Below are 19,338 nucleotides of genomic sequence, written 5' to 3' on the forward strand. Positions count from 1 at the left end.
ACATATAAGTATGACATTTGCATAGTGTTTTGACCCGAACCGACCCGTCACACGAATAAGGATTCGTGAGGCGGTCTCACACAAGTGTGACCCAATTTTTAAAATGTCTTTTTTTTTTTCCATTGTTTTGGTTTTCGTCCAATTATGGTCTTTAACCCACCTATCCATTGGTCAAAAGTTGATAGGCCAGCAGCGCTCCAAAAAGATCAAACTGATCTTGCAGTTGTTCCATCTTTGAGGATAAGCATTGTTGATCGAGCTTGGACCTGAACTAGAGCCTGAGGTGGAAGTAGATCATCTTAAATTTAGATTTTTTTTTATAATGCTGCTGTGTAGGGGATCTGAGCATTAGAGTGTTTATCCCTGTTTTTGATTTGGTCGTTGGAAAATCTATTACCTTGTTGAAAGCAGATTTTATAATTGATGGTATTTTTAGACAATCAGAAATTTGCCCTTTATTCTTCTCCGTTTATGTTTAACATACTGTTGAATCTAATTATTATTTTCTAATGTATTTGATATGATCTTTTTAAATTGTTTTTGTGTAGCATGTAAAATAGACTGGACTAGACTGATTATTCTTCAGTCTGCCTAGAAGGCATAGTACTTACATTGAAAGCAAAGCGAAATTTGAGTTCCTCCATATTTTGAAACTATTTGAAATTCAAAACAAAACAAAGCCATGTTACCAGGACATATATATATAGCAGGCAAATTAAAATCCGGGCTGTTACATTATTGGCCAGTCATTATTCGCCTATATACGTAATATTTCAATAACTTATTATCATTAATGACTGACGAAATTTCTTATTCTAATTCAAATCGGATAAGAGCTTCTTTCTCTTTCAACCCTTAATCCATATCTTAGCATAGCGTACGCATTCTAGGCTAATCAAATCAACCATGTCTCTCTCTTATCAACTAATTAACTCATGGGATTTCAAAACATTCAAATAAACTTGAATTGCCTTAAGAAAGAGATCTCTCAATCTCAATAACCTGATCAAAATTTGTCTGTATACTTAATTTGAATGATTCAATTAGTTTTGTCTTAAGAATGAAATAAGGAAAACAAAGATGCAACACATATATAGCTACAGCCCTAGTAGATACAACAAGAACATGCATATATATGACAGCTTAAGAAAGAGTGCAACTAGTTATAATGAAATTAAGTTCTGTTTTATCCAGTTTGTCTTTTATCCACATCAGATCGAATTCTTTGTTCACAAAATTGAAGTCTATGAATTCAAGATTTGGTGAATTGAAAGAGGGTGATGTACAATGACCTCAAAATTAATATTCAACTGTCAGCAACTTACACCTTCTTTACACATCAAATATTAGAAAAGTATTTCAAAGTTTAGATGGTGGTGACGCAGATAAGCATTAAAACACCCTGGTTTTCACAACTTGTGAGTGACCTCACCTGCTAGCATGTGGGAAGTTTCCCTTGCCCCATACATGAAACAAAGATATTATTTCAAGAATTGAAGATTGTAAGTATGTGTTTGGATCAAAAGCTTACCAATAAGCCAAAATGTATAGCTAGTAGTGAATATGCAACTTTATTTTCTTATACCGCCACACATTTTCAAAACGTTGAGTGCTGGTCTTGGCCTTTAAGCCCTTTACCCCAACAATCCCAAGTCACCGGAGATAAATTTGACCTTTATCGACCTCTGCCTAACAGTACGTTACACCAGATCACATGCAAGCTATCAACAAAAGAATGCTGAGTCAACCTATCGTCTACCTGTTAAGATCAGGCACCACCCAACTACTTTTTGACACAGGGACTAGTATGATATCTGACTCATCATGTAAAGCTAATGTCCACTGTAATCTTTTTAAATAATATGTATGATATCTTTTCTAAAAGGGTTTATAGTCATCTTCTGACTTTTTTGTCTCATGATGACATAAATCTGACTCATCAGACTCAAACTTCACATCCAAAAACTCCCTATAAATACATATTGTTTGTGAAAGAATCAGTTATCCCAGAAAGCACCTCATTCAAATCTACATACTCGCCCTTTAGCAAAGATAATTTCTTGTTATCCTTGCCAATACAAAGAAGAAAATTTAGTCAGAGATGAAGCAAAATCAGACCATCAAATCAATAAACTGGGCAGTTTTATTGAATCAAAGCTCAAGAAAATGGGCTCTTCCTGATTCTGCCACCCAATGCCATCTGTCTCTCTCTTCAAAGCCATCAAAAACAAGAAATGGTAAGACTTCTACCTCCTTAAAGATAACAGACAGTGTGAAGGGCAAGCTGATACTAGGGGCGAAACTTCTCCGAGCAGGCGGTGTTCAAAAGGTGTTCAAGAAGAACTTCGGTGTTAGAGAAGGTGAAAAACTGTTGAAGGCTTCTCAATGTTGTTTATCAACAACAGCTGGTCCATTGCCTGGCCTACTTTTTGTTTCTACTGAGAAGATTGCTTTTCTTAGTGAGAGATCAATCAGAGTCCCTTCATCTAGTGGGAAGTCAATGAGAGTGCATTATAAGGTGTTAATCCCAATTGCTAAAATTAAAACAGCAAATGAAAGTAAAAATTTGAAGAATCCATCAGAGAAGTACGTGCAAGTAGTGACAGAAGACCATTTTGAGTTTTGGTTTATGTGGTTCCAACAACATCAAAGAACCTTGAAATATCTGCAGGATGCAATTTCTCAATCAGCTCAGTATCCATAGAAACATTCATTATGATGAAGCAAAAAAAAAAAAAAAAATGTTTCTTGTAAAATGTAGAATTCAAAAGCCTGTATATATGATTTGACAAATTATATTGTTGAAGCAGTTCTTGAAATTTGTTAAGTGTCCACATTAAACCTCTCCCAATATTAGAGGATGAGAAACTATCTGAAGTAAAAAATTGATTTTTAACTGCTATAGTTTTGAGGTGGTTTGGTTAGGACAAGATTAAACCATGACTTGTAGAAAAAAAGGCAATCAAGTTGGCCGCCTTCAAGGTTGGTCTGCCTCCAAAAATAAATAAATAAATAAAAAGCAAGATAGAAAAGGAATTCCTAAAAGGATCGGAGCTAATCCAAAAAATCAATTCATATTGATTGGTTATGTGAATTAAGAATGTGGGGAAGCTCCTTCCCTGTTAAGTATCCTTCCATTTTCTCAAAGCCTCTTGCTTTACTACCTAAAGGCAAATTAATTAATTAATTAAAAACTGCAAATTCTTAACCTTTTTACAAACAAAATGTTTTAGAACAGCGGTAAAAAAACGGATTGAATAAAAATGGTTTTACTTTGTTAACTTGTCTGAGACCGTCTCATGGATTCTTGTTCATAAAACGGGTCAGATCAAAATAAAAATGTAATACTTATATTGAAAATGTAAGGAACAAAGTATTTACCCATTCTCTGAGGATGATCTTAAACAAATACACTCCTCAACCAGAAGCTGACATTGATCAGGATTGGGACTCCCGTGCTAGAACCCTCACTGGAGGAAGAAGCATTCACTAACCAACCAATGATAATATGATATGCTCTTTGCAGCTGATTTGAGTTCTAAATATGTCATATTTAATTTCACCATACCGTAGTGCATTGACCAATTGGATTCCTTCAATCCATTATCACACTCTTTCAAGAGATTTGTGTGCATTTATTTACAGGATTGGAATGAAAAAGGCATTCTGATCTTGGCGCAACCATCTTCATTGAATCATATTAACAGGGCATTTGGTTGGGAGGAGGGAATTAGGGGAGAAAAAATTGTAATTCGGTGGAATTACAATTCAACGAATAAAGTAGGAAGTGTTTGGTATGTAAAAAAAAGGTAGGAAGCGATAAAATGACTAAAATGCCCTTATGTTGTAATAATAATAATAATTCTTTCAATAATAATAATAATAATAATAATAATTCCTTCAAAAATAAAAATAAAAATAAAAATAAAAATAATAATTCTTTAAAGAGTTAATACCCATTTTGGTCCCTCAATTATAGCGTAATACTTGATTTTGTCCCATAGAATTAAAAATACCCAATTTAGTCATCTAACTTGCAAAATTGTGCTCAATTTGGTCCTCCGTTACAATTTCCATCCACCAGCCGTTATATAGAAGGGCAAACCGTCATTTTCAATAGTTGAGGGACCAAAATTGGTACTTAATAGTCGAGGGACCAAAATGGGTACTCATCATCATCATCATCATCATCATATTTAATATTGGGACAATATCTCTTAGTTTAGTTTTGTATATCAACACGGGGTGTGTAATCTATTAATCGAACCATTTTAACCGAAGTTTTTAAATCTTTAACCATTAATCGAGCCAAATTGAAATTGTTTTCGATTAATCGGTCGATTAACAGATTAACCGAACTTTTTAAAGCTAAACTTCTAATTCCTAAAAATAATACCTATTATAATAAATGTAATTAAAATAATACATATAATAATAAATTCATAAGAAAATATAGAAAAAAAAATCATAAAAACATTACAAATTTATAGAGATTATCCATATTAGATTTTACATATTAGATTTAACCGAAAAAAGTTCAGTTAAAAATAGTTAACCGACAATTTCGAACCCAATTAACCGTTAATTAAAATTTTAAAAAACCTTTAACCATTAACCGAACCGAACGGTTAACCATTGTTTAACTAAACTTTTTCGGTTGTGTTAATGGCTAAATGTTAACACAACTTGAATTTGTATTCCATACTTACTAACCTGATAACAGCGGAGATTTATGGATCTGCTCCACGTGCTCCGATTCTTCTTCATGGATCTGCTCCATACACTGTTGTGAGGCCACTAACGAAGGATTAACGAGCTTTGTGCTCGTGCTTGCCACGGATCTACTCCATGAATTACAATGACCATTGATGTAGAACTAATGAGCACTGCGCTCATGCTTTCTCCAACACTTTCCATGGATCTGCTCCAGAGACTACGGTTGAAGGCTACTGATGGAGGATAATCGAGCACTTTGTTCGAACTATTCTCGGATCTGCTCCGATTAAAAACTGTAAACAGGGGACTGATGAGCACTTTGGTCAAAAACTTCACGAATCTGCTCTGTGAAATGCTTGATTGGAAGAGGAGTACTGCGCTCTAATCTTCATTGATCTGTAGAAACAACAAACTGAACGAATCAATTGCATGGAGATAATCCTGCTTTGAGGAATCGACGATCGCCAAACCACCTCCACCGCCGACGGCGGCGCCAGTTCCAGCGCAGAACCTCGCGGCAAAGTTGAAGCTCCTCCGCAAATCGAAGGAAACAAGGCAGTGAACGCGGCTAGCGGACTTCAGTGTTGTTACTCCTCTGCGGAATAAGATTCTTCTGTAGATTGGTCGCCGGAGACGATCATGTAGCTCTATGATCTCCAGGAGTCGTCTCACCGGTGCCGAAAGCTGCGGCGACATAACTTCCTCACCGGTGAGCTCTGATACCATGTCGGATTTGTATAGCAAGAGGAAAAAGGGAATTATCGTGTATTGTATTGATGAAGAAAGGTTTACAGAATGAATGCAAAACTCTACTCATTATAGTGAAGGCTTATGGCCTTTTATACACAGGGATCTATAATATATGCAAAGTCATTAATACCCTCACTATTATTATGTACGTGCATGATCTATACTATATGCAAAGTCATTAATACGTACCCTCACTGTTATTATGTACGTGTATCCTCCAACACATCAAAATATCTAGCTAATTTGGCTCAGGTTCCTCTTCAGAGGATTCCTCATTATCGTCATTGCTTGAAAATAGAGAAAATGGTTAGTCAGCAATGGGGGAACAAACTTGCTACTCGTGAGAAAGGGTCGTCGGTGCAAGACAAGAGGTGGCAGCATTCTCAAGCAATAGATTAGCTTTTTGCAAAGCTGTTAGTCGCACTAAGAGAGCTAAGGCGGCTAAATAGGAAGGTGACTAGGTTCGCTGTCTCGTCATCGCAAGGCCGCATTTTTGTATGCGGAAATAAGACCTCCGCTACTAGAGAGAAAAATCAAAGGATCGATCATGGGGGCAATCGGGGCGAATAAAGAGGAACATTTCCTTCTACTTTTTGTGAGTAGATTCCAAGTCAACAAGGATGCAATGACCATCCCTTTGAGAAATTTAGATATAGCAAAGAGAGGTAGAGCCCATTTTAATCACTAGGTATAATTGGTTAAAGGGTAATGGACTATACAAGTAGTTCGAGTGACTCGCAAACAGTTAGAAAGCAAATAAGTAGTCAATGGGAGGTGGGAACAACTTGGCTAGATATTATGTCGATGTAATGAAAGAAAGTGGAGATGGAAGGAAGAGTAGGCACTCATAAACCATAGGAAACTGAGTTGTAGTGGATATACCAATATAGCTGCCTTCAATGAAGCAGCTCCCAGCCGGCAATACCTCAACCGAAGGCCCTAGTAGCTCCCTCATAAGGGTAAGATTAGCAGTGGTAAGTTTAGAGTGATAGATGATAGGGGTGTAAATCCTTTTAAAAAATGGCCACAAGTTGCCCCAAGGGAAGAAGAATGAACTAGAGGGGAAAGGGATTCAAAGGCACGGAAGAAGTAGGGCTGGTGGGAATCTCGGGTAGAGATGTGGAGGCGGATGGATTGTTTGTAACCCCTCGACATGTGGGATTGGAATGAGAAAAAGAAACAGAGTGATGAGAGGATTGAGAGGTCGACAGGATAGAAAGAGAAATATAGAGGAGAGAAGACCACCTAGTGAGAAGGAAAGAGTGGTGAGAGGAAGAGTTGACTGTTGCAGACAAGGGGAAGACGCAAGTGCAAAATTGAGAAAGACTTAAAAAGCTTGAGATTTATTATGGCTGTTAAAACTTTGAAAAGTAGAGAGGTAGGGTTGAAAGGTTAAAGAGGTATTTATAGGAAGGGTAAAACATAGAAATGAGGAAATTCGAAGGATCATGTTAATTATGGTATTAATTATATAGTAGGCTGAGCATTTATGGAAACAAATCAATGAAAAATCCAAGGGGTCCATGGTGGTAGTCAAATCAAAAGAAGAAATAAGGTTGGGAAAAGTTTGGGTTGACTGGAAGTCTAGAAAAGAGGTTGATGCTCAGTTGTCTTGCCCCTCCTTAAAAAAAGTAGTCGGCAAAACAAGAAATAAGGTTGGGGAAGGGTTGGAGTTGATTAGAAACCTAGAAAATGAGTCATCGCTTAGTCTTCTCACACCTCCTTGAAAGAGGAGTCAACAAAAGAAGAAATAAGGTTGGGGGAGGTTTGGGGTTGACTGGAAGTTTGAAAAAGTAGTTAGCGCTCACTCATCCCACGCTTCCTTGGAAAAGGAATCGACAAAAGAGGAAATAATGCTGGGAAGGTTTGGGGTTGACTAGAAGCCTAGAAAAGGATCGGAGTCGGTGTTCAGTCATCTGATCTCGCGCCTCTTTGAAAAAGGAGTCGGCAAAAGAGGAAATAAGGTAGGGGAAGCCTAGAAAAAGAGTTGGAGATTGCGATGAAGATGGGGAGCTGATAAAAGAACAACTTGGTACCACTGGACCACAAGATCCTTAGTAGAAGATATTTTATTTATGAATGCAATTTAAGACTAATTTAGGAGAGAATTAGGGAGAGGTTTCCGGGTGGATTTGGGGATGATTTTATTTCCTTTTTAGAAGCCAAATCACTTGTGCATAAAACCCTAGCGAGGGGGACATTTTAAGGAGTTAAATTCTTTATATTTCACAAGAATAAAAATCCTCGTCACTTGTAATTAATATTTCAATAGTGTTGTTACCCCGTAATCTGAAAACAAACAATATAGTTGGACTATTTAGGCATCTAAAAAAATTATTTGGTATGTTCTAACATATATAATTAGGTACATCACATTTAATTCAGGGCAATAAATAATTAATCTGAATCGTCAACTATAGCGAGGCTTTGCTCAGCCTGATCAATCAAGCTTTTCTAAGAGATTTATGTCTATGAATTATATTTACGACAAGCAATGGGTCTTATCCAACGGATCAAGTTTGTTTGCCATCAGATCGAATTTGAGCACATAATTGAAGTTTATAAATTCAAGGTTTGGGGAGGGAGGCCGGGTACGGTGATAATTAAACATTGACCACCACATTAAACTGTCAACAACGGCTGGCCTCACAACTTTTTCCCAGACACAGATTGATCGTGTGATTTGGACGGTCGGCTTTACACATCAAATATGAGAAAAGTAAAGATTAGATGATGGGTTGATAGTGATGGGGGCGATGCAGATCAGATAAGCATTTAAACACCTGGTTTTTCACAACTTGTGACCTGCTAGCATGTGCCCGGCCGGGGAATTGAAGTTTCCTTTGACAATTGCATGAAACAAATTAAGATTTCGTTTGACAATAATGATTGCTAGCTGGCAAATTATTGCATGGACCATGATCCACAAAAAATAAAAGGTACATTATTTTTGTACTGAAAGTACATTATTGTTGTACTGAAGGTATATATCAAATAATGTACCTTCAGTACAAAAGTAATGTACTCTAAAATAATGTACCTTCAATACAAAAATAATGTACCTTCAGTACAAAAATAATGTACCTTTTATTTATGATCCACACAGCTCCATGCAATAATGATTGACCCTAGCTAAGCTAAAAGTTGCAATAACACATGTAAGCTATCACCATATCCATAAAAAAAAAGCTAGTCATAGCCCATTATTTATTAGCCACGCAATATGCGCAAATTATATTGTGGTTCATGGTCCACAATGCATGGTGGACCATGATCATAGCTGATATTGCAGTTGTGTTGAACGGATACTGTAGTTTTGTTGAAAAGATACTGCAGTTGTGTTGAAAGGAAACTGCAGTTGCACGGAACAGAGGTCGTTCATCCATTCAACGCAACTGCAGTATCCGTTCAACGCAACTGCAGTTTCAGATGGATGACACGGCCTCTGTTTCGCGCAACTGCAGTTTCCATTCAACACAACTGTAGTATCTTTTCAACACAACTGCAGTATCAGTTCAACACAACTATAGTATCAACTATGACCTATGGTCCACAATGCATCATGGACCATGGTCCACGGTATAATGACTGCGCAATATGTGCCCAACATATATACAATAATCTACATGTAGTACTTAATATATTATGTGTCCTTCAATTTATACACATCATTATTATTTACAATTCAAGATAGACCCTAGTCCATAGTATAACAATTAAGCAATGAGACACCCCTTTTGAAAATTAAGCACTACTAAAATGCCAATATTCAGAAATTATGGATAAAAAAATACTCCATAAATTAATAGCATGTATGATATCTTTTCTAAATGCTAAGGATTTCAAAAGTCATCTTTGAATCTTTTTGGGTCATGATGACCTAAATCTGACTCATTATCCTACCAAAACTTAACATGCACCAACTGCCTAATTTCCTTATAAATACATATTTTACATAAGAATCAGTTGTATAGCTCATTTGAATATACTCATCACCCTTTACCAAAGATAATTTATTGCTGATAGACAGATATGATGAAAAATCAAGAGATGAAATCAAGAATCGGAGAGGATTTGGTTGCTATATACTACTGGGCAATTTTATTGAATCAGAGATCAAGAAAAAGGGCTTTTCCTCACTCTGCCACCCAATGCCATCTCTCTCCTTCTTCAAAACTAAGAAATGGTAAGATTACCTCTTTCAAAAATCTTTACTTCGTTTAAAAAAATCAAATAGAAAGATGTCTGAGTGATAAAGTGTTATGAAAATGCAGGTAAAACAAATTCTTCAGTTAGCAAGATGAACAAAACTGGAGAAAAGGTGGACTCTTTTGCAAAAGGCATCAGAGAGCATGGTTAGTATAGTATATATTCAAACTAACTTAATTAACACTCTACCTGCAACAAACTATATATTATAAATTATTAATAATTAGTTGATTTCTATGGTCCAGTGAAACTAAGGCCAAAGATAACAGACACTCTGAAGGACAAGCTGATTCTTGGGGCAAAACTTCTCCAAGCAGGTGGCATCGAAAAAGTGTTCAAGAAGAAATTCGGTGCTAAAGAAGGGGAAAAGCTGTTGAAGGCGTCTCAATGTTATTTATCAACAACATCTGGTCCAATGCCTGGCCTACTCTTTGTTTCTACTCACAAACTTGCCTTCCTCAGTGAGAGATCAATCAAAATCCCTTCTTCAACTGGAAAGTCCATGAGAATGCATTATAAGGTGTCAATCCCAACTACAAAAATTAAGAGAGCAAATGAAAGTGAGAATTTGAAGAATCCATCAGAGAAGTACATACCAGTAGTCACATATGACCATTTTGAGTTCTGGTTTATGGGGTTCCTATATCATCAAAGAACCTTCAAATATCTCCAGGATGCAATTTCTCAAGCTCAATAACTATATAACCTTATAATACATAGCCACATAGTATGATCAGAAACAATTTATTTCTTTCTTTATATTATAAAATGTAAACAAATTAAGTTACGTTGTAAAGCTGTATATATGATTGAGTAATTGTTGAAACTCAAACAAACATTTCCAACTCAATAGCAATTCTTGGAGCATTGCAATCTTCTTGTAGAAATGAATTAGCATTAGTGAATAGTGACATAATTTAATATAGCAATGGTGGCACTTGTAGGATCAAATCAGCATATTCTTTTATCACAGTATTATTCCATCAAGTTGAATATATATATATATGTGTGTGGGCTAAAAAGTTTTGAGCTGGAGGATGATGTGTTAATGTGCACTGACCTTAAAATGCATGCAACATTTAGTCATAAAAAACAATCTAAGATAAGGATCCTTAATTTGGATAGTTAGTTGTCTTAAAGCTTATAGCTTTACACATCAAAGAAACATAAACAAAAGGAGCAAACTAAGACTAGTAAAGTTTTTATGGCGGAGATTCACATACGCATTCACTTGTATAGTATATGCTCACCCTTAGCTTTAACATACATAATTTCTCGCCATCATTATTGTCAACAAAAAGAAAAGGAATACAAAGATGAGGCAAAATCAGACGTTCACAAGAATCAAGGGAATATGCTTCCAATATATACTACTGGCCTGGCCATGTTTATCAACTCAGCCAACAAGGAATTGGCTTATTATTATAAGGTGTTAATCCCAATTTCAATATATACTCCATTTTTTCAAACTCAAATGAGTCGAACATCTTCATTTGTGATTTATGGGATTTAAAAGCATTCAAATAAACTTGATTTGAATGAGATAATCAGTTTTGTCAAAAAGAAATAATGAAAAGAAAGAGTGCAACCATCATGAAATTAAAGTTCTGTTTTATCCAAAATAGGTCCAGTTTGTCCACAATTTTATCCACAAAGTTCTGCCATCAGATCGAATTCTTTATTCACAAAATTGAATTTTATGAATTCAAGATTTGGTGAATTGAAAGAGGGTGATGTACAATAACCTCAAAAGTAACATTCAACTGTCAATAACCTGCCGTCAGAACATTTTTCTTGACAAGGTTAGTGTGATTGGGATGGCTGGATGGCCTAAAACTTACACCTTTACACATCAAATATGACAAAAGTAATTAAATGTTTAGATGGTGGTGATGCAGATAAGCACTCAAACACCTGCTTTTTCACAACTTGTGGCCTCACCTGCTAGCATGTGGGAAATAATTTCCCTAGCCCATGAATCAAAGATTTTATTTCATGAATAAAAAATTGTAAGTACAAACGCTTACCATTATGCCAAAAGGTATAGCTAGTAGCGAATGTGTAACTTTATTTTCTTGTACCGCCACCTATTTTCAAAACGCTAAATGCTGGATTTGGTCCTTTAACCCCTTTACCCAAACAATCTCCCAACTACCGGGTGATAGATGACCTTTATCGACTTTTGCCCAACTACCGGGTGATAGATGGCCTTTACCGACCTCTGTCCAACTACCGGGCGATAGGTGAACTTTACCGATTTCTGCCCAATAGTACGTTACATCACATGCAAGCTATCAACATAAGAATGCTGAGTCAACCTATCATCTACCTGTTAATTAAGACCAGGCACCACCCAACTACTTTTTGACACAGGGACTAGTATGATTTCTGACTCATCATGTAATGCTAATGTCTACTTTAATCTTTTAAATAATATGTATGATATCTTTCCTAAAAGGGTTTATAGTCATCTTCTCACTTTTTTGTCTCATGATGACATAAATCTGACTCATCAGACTCAAACTTCATATCCATCCACCAACTCCCTACTTAACCCCCTATAAATACACATTATTTGTGAAAGAATCAGTTATCCCAGAAAGCAACTCATTCAAGTCTACATACTCACCCAATAGCAAAGATAATTTCTTGTTATCCTTGCCAATACAAAGAAGAAAATTTAGTCAGAGATGAAGCAAAATCAGACCATCAAATCAATAAACTGGGCAGTTTTATTGAATCAAAGCTCAAGAAAATGGGCTCTTCCTGATTCTGCCACCCAATGCCATCTGTCTCTCTCTTCAAAGCCATCAAAAACAAGAAATGGTAAGATTTCTACCTCCTTAAAGATAACAGACAGTGTGAAGGGCAAGCTGATACTAGGGGCGAAACTTCTCCGAGCAGGCGGTGTTCAAAAGGTGTTCAAGAAGAACTTCGGTGTTAGAGAAGGTGAAAAACTGTTGAAGGCTTCTCAATGTTGTTTATCAACAACAGCTGGTCCATTGGCTGGCCTACTTTTTGTTTCTACTGAGAAGGTTGCTTTTCTTAGTGAGAGATCAATCAGAGTCCCTTCTTCTAGCGGGAAGTCAATGAGAGTGCATTATAAGGTGTTAATCCCAATTGCTAAAATTAAAACAGCAAATGAAAGTAAGAATTTGAAGAATCCATCAGAGAAGTACGTGCACCTAGTGACAGAAGACCATTTTGAGTTTTGGTTTATGTGGTTCCAACAACATCAAAGAACCTTGAAATATCTGCAGGATGCAATTTCTCAATCAGCTCAATATCCTTAGAAACATTCGTTATGATGAAGCAAAAATATATATATATCTCTTTTGTAAAATGTAGAACTCAAAAGCCTGTATATATATATATGATTTGACAAATTATATTGTTGAAGCAGTTCTTGAAATTTGTTAAGCATACACATTAAACCTCTCCAAATATTAGAGGATGAGAATCTATCCGAAGTCAAAAATTGATTTTTTTTTAACTGTTGTAGTTTTGAGGTGGTTCGGTTATTAGGACAAGATTAAACCATGACTCTTAGAAGAAAAGGCAATCAAGCTGGCTGCCTTCAAGGTTGGTCTGCCTCCAAAAATAAATAAAAAGCAAGATAGAAAAGGAATTCCTAAAAGGATCGGAGCTAATCCAGATAACCAATTCATTGGTTATGTGAAGCTCCTTCCCTGTTAAGTATCCTTCCATTTTCTCAAAGCCTCTTGCTTTACTACCTAAAGGCAAATTAATTAATTAATTAAAAATTGCAAATTCATAACCTCTATACAAACAAAATGTTTTTGAACAGTGGTAAATAAACGGATTGAGTAAAAATGGTTTTACTTGGAAAAAATTTGTCTGAGACCGTCTCACGGATCCATATTCATAAAACGGGTCAAATTAAAATAAAAATGTAATACTTATATTGGAAATGCAAGGAACAAAGTATTTACACTAATGAATGTTCATTTCTTTGCTTATTTTGCATTTGAGCCTATTGAGAGAGATTGGTAAGGTCACGAGAGTAGGACAACCCCGTATTCCAATTCTGCCAAACATTGGATCACGAGATTGGCGTGTTAGTACACCCTAACTTGATTTATCGAATTCTGATTGCACAGGGACTGGAGATTTAAGACAATAAAGTCAAAATGAAGGTTGTTTATTCTTACAGGGTTGACCATAAGCTACTGAAGGGTAAACATGTGAAAGATGTCACCTCCATCATGTCTCCACTTATCCCCGTTAGGAATGGCAATGTGCCTCGTCCCCGACGGGAATCCCGTCCCCGTCTCTAACGGGGACGGGGATGGGGAAAATTTTCGGGGACGGGGCCGCCCCGCCCCATCCCCGAAAAAAAATTAAAAAAAAAAATAAATAAATAAATAAATATATATATATAGTATTTTAAATTTTGAAGCTATGACTTATATTTTTAAAAAAAATTATTATTAAAATTTAAATTTATTTAGTATTTGGACTAGGAGTTGATGGGGAGTGGGGAATCCCCGTCCCGCCTAATTCCCCGCGGGGACGGGGATGGGGAATATTTTCAATTCCCCGTCGGGGACGGGACGGGGACGGGGTCGCAGGGACGGGGAGTATACTCCCCGCCCCCGCCCCGCCCAGTTGCCATCCCTAATCCTCGTCCTTGTTTCTGATGAGCCAGAAGATGATACCTCTGGGAATTGATAGGAAGCTTGGTGCTTCCTTAAGAGACCTCACTGCAGTGTTAAAAACCGTAATTGAACGAAAACCAAAACCATGGACTGTAAAGCTATGGAGTAGAACTATCTTGTATATTAATGAACAAATGAGCAGGCTATAAATAGTATACAAAAGAGGAGAAGTAGTAGAAGTTACAACAGAAACTAGTCTATAGGAATAATTTTAGAACAGACAAATAACTGTAGAAAATATTAGCCACATATAGGCTTAACACGCCCCCGCAAGATTGAGGATCCGTCGGAGACTCCAATCTTGGACCGAAACTGAAGGAACAAATGTCGTCCGAGCGGCTTGGTAAGAAGATCGGCGAGCTGAGCAGTAGAAGGAATATGTTGTACAACCAGCACACCAGAAGTAACCAATTCTCGGACGATAAAGTAGTCTAACGCCAAATGTTTCATGCGTGAATGGAACACCGGATTCTTACAAACATATGTGGCGCTTAGGTTGTCACATAACACTACCGGGGGTTTGTCTAGACGCAACTTCAATTCTTGTAACAAATTCTTGAGCCAAAGAATTTCTGCAGCCGCATTTGCCAAAGCACGATACTCAGCCTCTGTAGACGAGTGAGATACAGACTTCTGACGTGTGGACTTCCAAGAGACAAGGTTATTTCCCAGATACACCAAATAAGCAGTAGTAGAGCGACCAGCAGTGGTGCAACCTCCCCAATCGTGCCTTTGAGATAGCGAAGAAGCCGTTTAGCAGCCTGCCAATGCAAGTCCGTTGGTGCATGCATGAATTGTGACAACCAATTGACTGCAAACGCGACATCAGTCCTGGTGATGACCAAATACTGTAGCAGACCTAGGCGGCGCCGAAACTGGGTAGTATCAACCGGAACACTGCCTGGTTGCGCTGGAGGCAACCTCTCTGTAGCATCCAGTGGTGTTGAAACATCTTTTGCACCATCCATCTTAAACTGCGTCAATATACCAGTGATATACTGACTTTGTGACAAAAAAATTCCATCAAGTGTAGAGACTACCTCCACACCCAGAAAGTGATGTAAAGAACCGAGATCCTTCAGAGCGAATCGTGTTGATAGAGTTCCTACAAACCGGTCTAACCAGGCAGTATCATTTCCTGTTAGCAAAATATCATCCACGTACACTAGAAAATAAACAAGTACACCATGTGCGGAATAAACAAATAACGAAGCATCGGCCTGAGACTTAGAGAAACCACAATGATGTAGAAACTTTGAAAGCTCCTGGTACCAGGCCCAGGGTGCCTGTTTAAGCCCATAGAGAGCTTTAGTTAATTTACAAACATGAGTCAGGTGCTGAGGATCAACAAAACCGGGTGGCTGCTCCATGTAGACCTCCTCATGCAACGTGCCATTTAGGAATGCATTATTAATGTCCAACTGGCGTAAACCCCAACCATTGCTCAACGCAATGGTCATAAGCACACGTATAGTTATCGGTTTCATGACTAGGCTATACGTCTCAAAATAATCTCGGCCAGCAGTCTGTAAGAACCCTTTAGCGACAAGCCGCGCCTTGTATCGATCAATCGAGTCATCCGGGTTGCGTTTGACGCGGTAAACCCATTTACAACCAATTGGAACAGCAGCTCCGCGAGGGACAAGTTGCCATGTTTTGTTGCGATGCAGAGCTTCGAACTCCTTATCCATTGCTTTCCGCCACCGAGCGTCTTTAAGGGCCTGGGTGACGGTAGACGGTTCTAAAGTGGGAAGTAAAGGATGTGTTGTGGTTTGGTTCACAACATAGTCAGTGTACCGAGGGTTAGGTCGGCATTGTCGGGTGGAGCGACGCAAACCGTCCTGGGAATGAAGTTGTTCAGAAGACACAGAAAAAGATTGGTGGGACTAACGAACGCTATCGGATTTAGTGGGCAACAAAGGAGGCTGGGTGGAATGTGAAGCCGACGTAGCACTGGTGGAGTTCGCCAAACTGCTTGCACCAGTATGGGCAGTCGACGAGGCTGGTTGGACCAACGGCGATGCTGGTTGGGCAGCCGGCGAAGCTGGCTGGACAGTCGGCGAAGCGGGCTGAGCAGGTGGCGATGTTGCCTGAGTAGGTGAGGCTGACGAGAGAAATGGATCAGGTGAGTTTATGGGTGTTGACGCTGTAGTAGGCACAGACTGCATAGAAGAGAGAGGTTGCTGGAACAAAACTTGTGGCAACTCAGCATAGTGAGAATCAGACGAAGTCCCTACCTCAAGTTGCAGTTCTTGAGAAGGGAATACATTAGGAACAAACCTGACATGCTTTGAAAAATAAATACGATTTGTACTAAAATCAAAGCATTTGTAAGCTAACTGAGTAGTTGAGTAACCCAAGAAGATACACGGTCGGGACTTGGGCTCTAATTTCTTAGTGTTATAGGGACGTAACCAAGGAAAGCAAAGACAGCCAAACAGCTGTAACTTATCATAATTTGGTGCCTGTTGAAACAGAATATGAAATGGAGATTGATTACCTAAAGTTGGTGTTGGAAGCCGATTAATTAGGTAGACAACCGTCTGAAACGCATCAGACCAATACGAAGACGGTAAAGAAGCAGCATGGAGAAGTGACATGCTTGTTTCGACGATATGCATGTGTCGTCGTTCAGCCATGCCATTGTGCTCAGGAGTATGTGGTGGAGTAGTAAAGTGAGAAATGCCGTGAGCATTAAACAATGGTACCAATTTAATGAACTCCCCGCCATTGTTAGAATAAACAGAAATAATTGATAGACCAAAGTATTTTTCCACTAATCTTTTGAACTGAGGGAAAACTGTGAACACATCAGATTTCCGTTTCAAAGGATATAGCCAAACATACTTGGAAAAATGATCAACAAAAATAATGTAGTAAAGAAACCCATCTACAGATTGTGTAGAAGTACCCCATACATCAGTATAAAGTAATTGCAACGTTTTATTACTAACAAGAGTGCTTTTGGAGAATGGAAGTTTATGACTTTTGTACATATTGCATGATGAACAATGAAACTGATTCAACGATGACACAGAAACAAGAATATTGCAGCGTTGCAACACAAGATGTAACACCTTATTGGACGGGTGACCAAGTCGATGGTGCCACTGAGCCACTTGTGACAAGTGCATGGCGTTTATTGTGGGTTGACAAGAGAGAGATCCATAGTAGACACCATTAATGTTTGCTCCCCGTAGCAGTGACATCCCCGTTCGAAAATCCTTCACAATAAAGTGGGAATCAAAACGGACACTTGATTAGATTTGCATAATTGAGATATTGACACTAAATGATTATGTAACTGTGGGACATGCAGAACATTTTGTAGAGTAAGCACGGAAGAAGGAGTAGGGATGGTAGAATGGCCAATATGGGAAATTTGTAAAGAATTACCGTCACCCACACGAATTTCGTCGGGGCCATTATACTCAGAAAGGCTCTGTAGCGGAGTCACACTCGGGGTGGCATGGTGAGATGCGCCGCTGTCAAACAGCCATGGTGAAGATGACCCAACCATGGAATTAGCTATAGGAGACTGGGTAGACGGAGATGCTTGCATGGGAAAAACATTATGTTCTTTTAAGAACCTGGCTAGCTTACGGCAAACCCGCGTTTCATGACCAGTAAAATTACAGAACTTGCATACGACAGCTGATCGATTGTTTTCCCTTTGCGACCAGTTTTGTCTGGTATTTGTTGGTCCCAAGGGGATGGGGTACAAGTCTAGAGGGGGGGGGGGGGGAATAGACTTGTATAAGATTTTGCAAATCTTTTCGACCTCTCGTGTGTATTGGACTTAGGATGTTTAGGTCCGATACCTCACGGGATGAAGACAAAGTTTTATGCGCAGCGGAAAATGTTATCCCCTTTTAATTAGCACGAGTTTGAGTTAGTTCGAGAAGTGTGATTATGTGTAGTGCAGTTCGAGAGTTAGATAGCGAGAGATAAAAGATAGAAAGTAAATGCGAGAGAGAGATTTTTAAGTGGTTCGGCCAACCCGCCTACGTCCACTCTTCTTCTAGAAACTCCCTAGAAGGATTGCACTAAAACTTCCCTTTTTAGTACAATATCGAGCGCTTGAGCTTTGATCACGAAGCCCGCCTCAAGCCTCAGGTTTTTCGCCCCGCCTCTTGTTACTCCACCTCTCGAGCACTTGAGCTTTGATCACCAAGCCCGCCTCAAGCCTCAGGATCTTCACAAGACAGCTCCCAGGTTACTCCGCCTCTCCTCAGGTTTTTCTCCCCGCTTCCAGCTACTCCACCTCTCGAGCACTTGAGCTTTGATCACCAAGCCCGCCTCAAGCCTCAGGATCTTCACTAGACAGCTGCCAGGGTACTCCGCCTCTTCTTGCTTAATCCAAAGCAAGGACCTTTGGTTGTTACAGTTTAATGTAACAGGCTCCAATCTGACCGCAAGCTATCGTTGAAATAAAGTCGATGTAGAGCTGCTTCGGTCACCTTCTGGATGTGTATATGTTTAAGCTTTGTAACTCTCTCAAACTTCTGGATGTGTATATGTTTAAGCTTTGTAACTCTCTCAAACACTAAGATGTGTTTGTCTCGCTGTATTGAATATCAAGAATGATATTCCAGATTTAGCACTTGCACTTTGAACGTTTGAATTAGACACTTCTTGCAAATCACTTAGAATTCTCGAATTTGAATTAGACACTTCTTGCAAATCACTTAGAATTCTCGAACCTCAAAAAAACCTTGTTCAGCTTGTGTCTTCACGTCCTTATATATGAGAGTTTAGGAATAATTCCGTTGGAGGGAAAACTATTCCGTTTGAAACTTGTCTCCCATGCTGATCATGGGACTTGAGCATTTTCAGCATGTTCCATGGAGTGGTGGTCTTGCAACTTGTGCCTTTTGTCTTGTAGTGAATATTCTTTAATCTACTTTCTAGAGTCCATGCTCCACTTACTCTTTTAGGCAAAAGTTACTCTTTTTATATTCCCATGATCCTTGATTTAGGGAAT

General features: G+C 38.4%; 3 protein-coding genes across 3 annotated transcripts; all 3 read left to right on the top strand.

Moving 5' to 3' along the window:
• The first annotated feature begins 2,022 nt into the window (after positions 1-2,022).
• LOC116017335 (GEM-like protein 4) lies at positions 2,023-2,819 on the top strand. The gene has a single exon (XM_031257896.1). The coding sequence runs from the start codon at positions 2,102-2,104 to the stop codon at positions 2,702-2,704; it is 603 nt and encodes a 200-aa protein (XP_031113756.1). The 5' UTR covers positions 2,023-2,101; the 3' UTR covers positions 2,705-2,819.
• A 6,664-nt stretch (positions 2,820-9,483) lies between these two features.
• On the top strand, positions 9,484-10,542 carry LOC116017680 (GEM-like protein 4). Its single transcript, XM_031258304.1, has 3 exons — positions 9,484-9,652; positions 9,741-9,821; positions 9,921-10,542. The coding sequence occupies exons 1-3, from the start codon at positions 9,499-9,501 to the stop codon at positions 10,370-10,372; spliced, it is 687 nt and encodes a 228-aa protein (XP_031114164.1). The 5' UTR covers positions 9,484-9,498; the 3' UTR covers positions 10,373-10,542.
• Positions 10,543-12,277: 1,735 nt separating this feature from the next.
• On the top strand, positions 12,278-13,074 carry LOC116017682 (GEM-like protein 4). The gene has a single exon (XM_031258307.1). It carries the CDS (start codon positions 12,366-12,368, stop codon positions 12,966-12,968), a length of 603 nt encoding a protein of 200 aa, XP_031114167.1. The 5' UTR covers positions 12,278-12,365; the 3' UTR covers positions 12,969-13,074.
• The last annotated feature ends 6,264 nt before the right edge of the window (positions 13,075-19,338 follow it).

The sequence above is a fragment of the Ipomoea triloba genome, chromosome 4 (genome assembly GCF_003576645.1).
Source record: "Ipomoea triloba cultivar NCNSP0323 chromosome 4, ASM357664v1".
NCBI classification, from domain to species: domain Eukaryota; kingdom Viridiplantae; phylum Streptophyta; class Magnoliopsida; order Solanales; family Convolvulaceae; genus Ipomoea; species Ipomoea triloba.

Coding starts and splice junctions, on each gene's coding strand:
- LOC116017680 (XM_031258304.1), top strand. CDS start 9,499: ATGATGAAAAATCAAGAGATGAAATCAAGAATCGGAGAGGATTTGGTT. Junction 9,653..9,740: donor TTCTTCAAAACTAAGAAATG/GTAAGATTACCT, acceptor ATGAAAATGCAG/GTAAAACAAATTCTTCAGTT. Junction 9,822..9,920: donor AAAAGGCATCAGAGAGCATG/GTTAGTATAGTA, acceptor TCTATGGTCCAG/TGAAACTAAGGCCAAAGATA.
- LOC116017335 (XM_031257896.1), top strand. CDS start 2,102: ATGAAGCAAAATCAGACCATCAAATCAATAAACTGGGCAGTTTTATTG.
- LOC116017682 (XM_031258307.1), top strand. CDS start 12,366: ATGAAGCAAAATCAGACCATCAAATCAATAAACTGGGCAGTTTTATTG.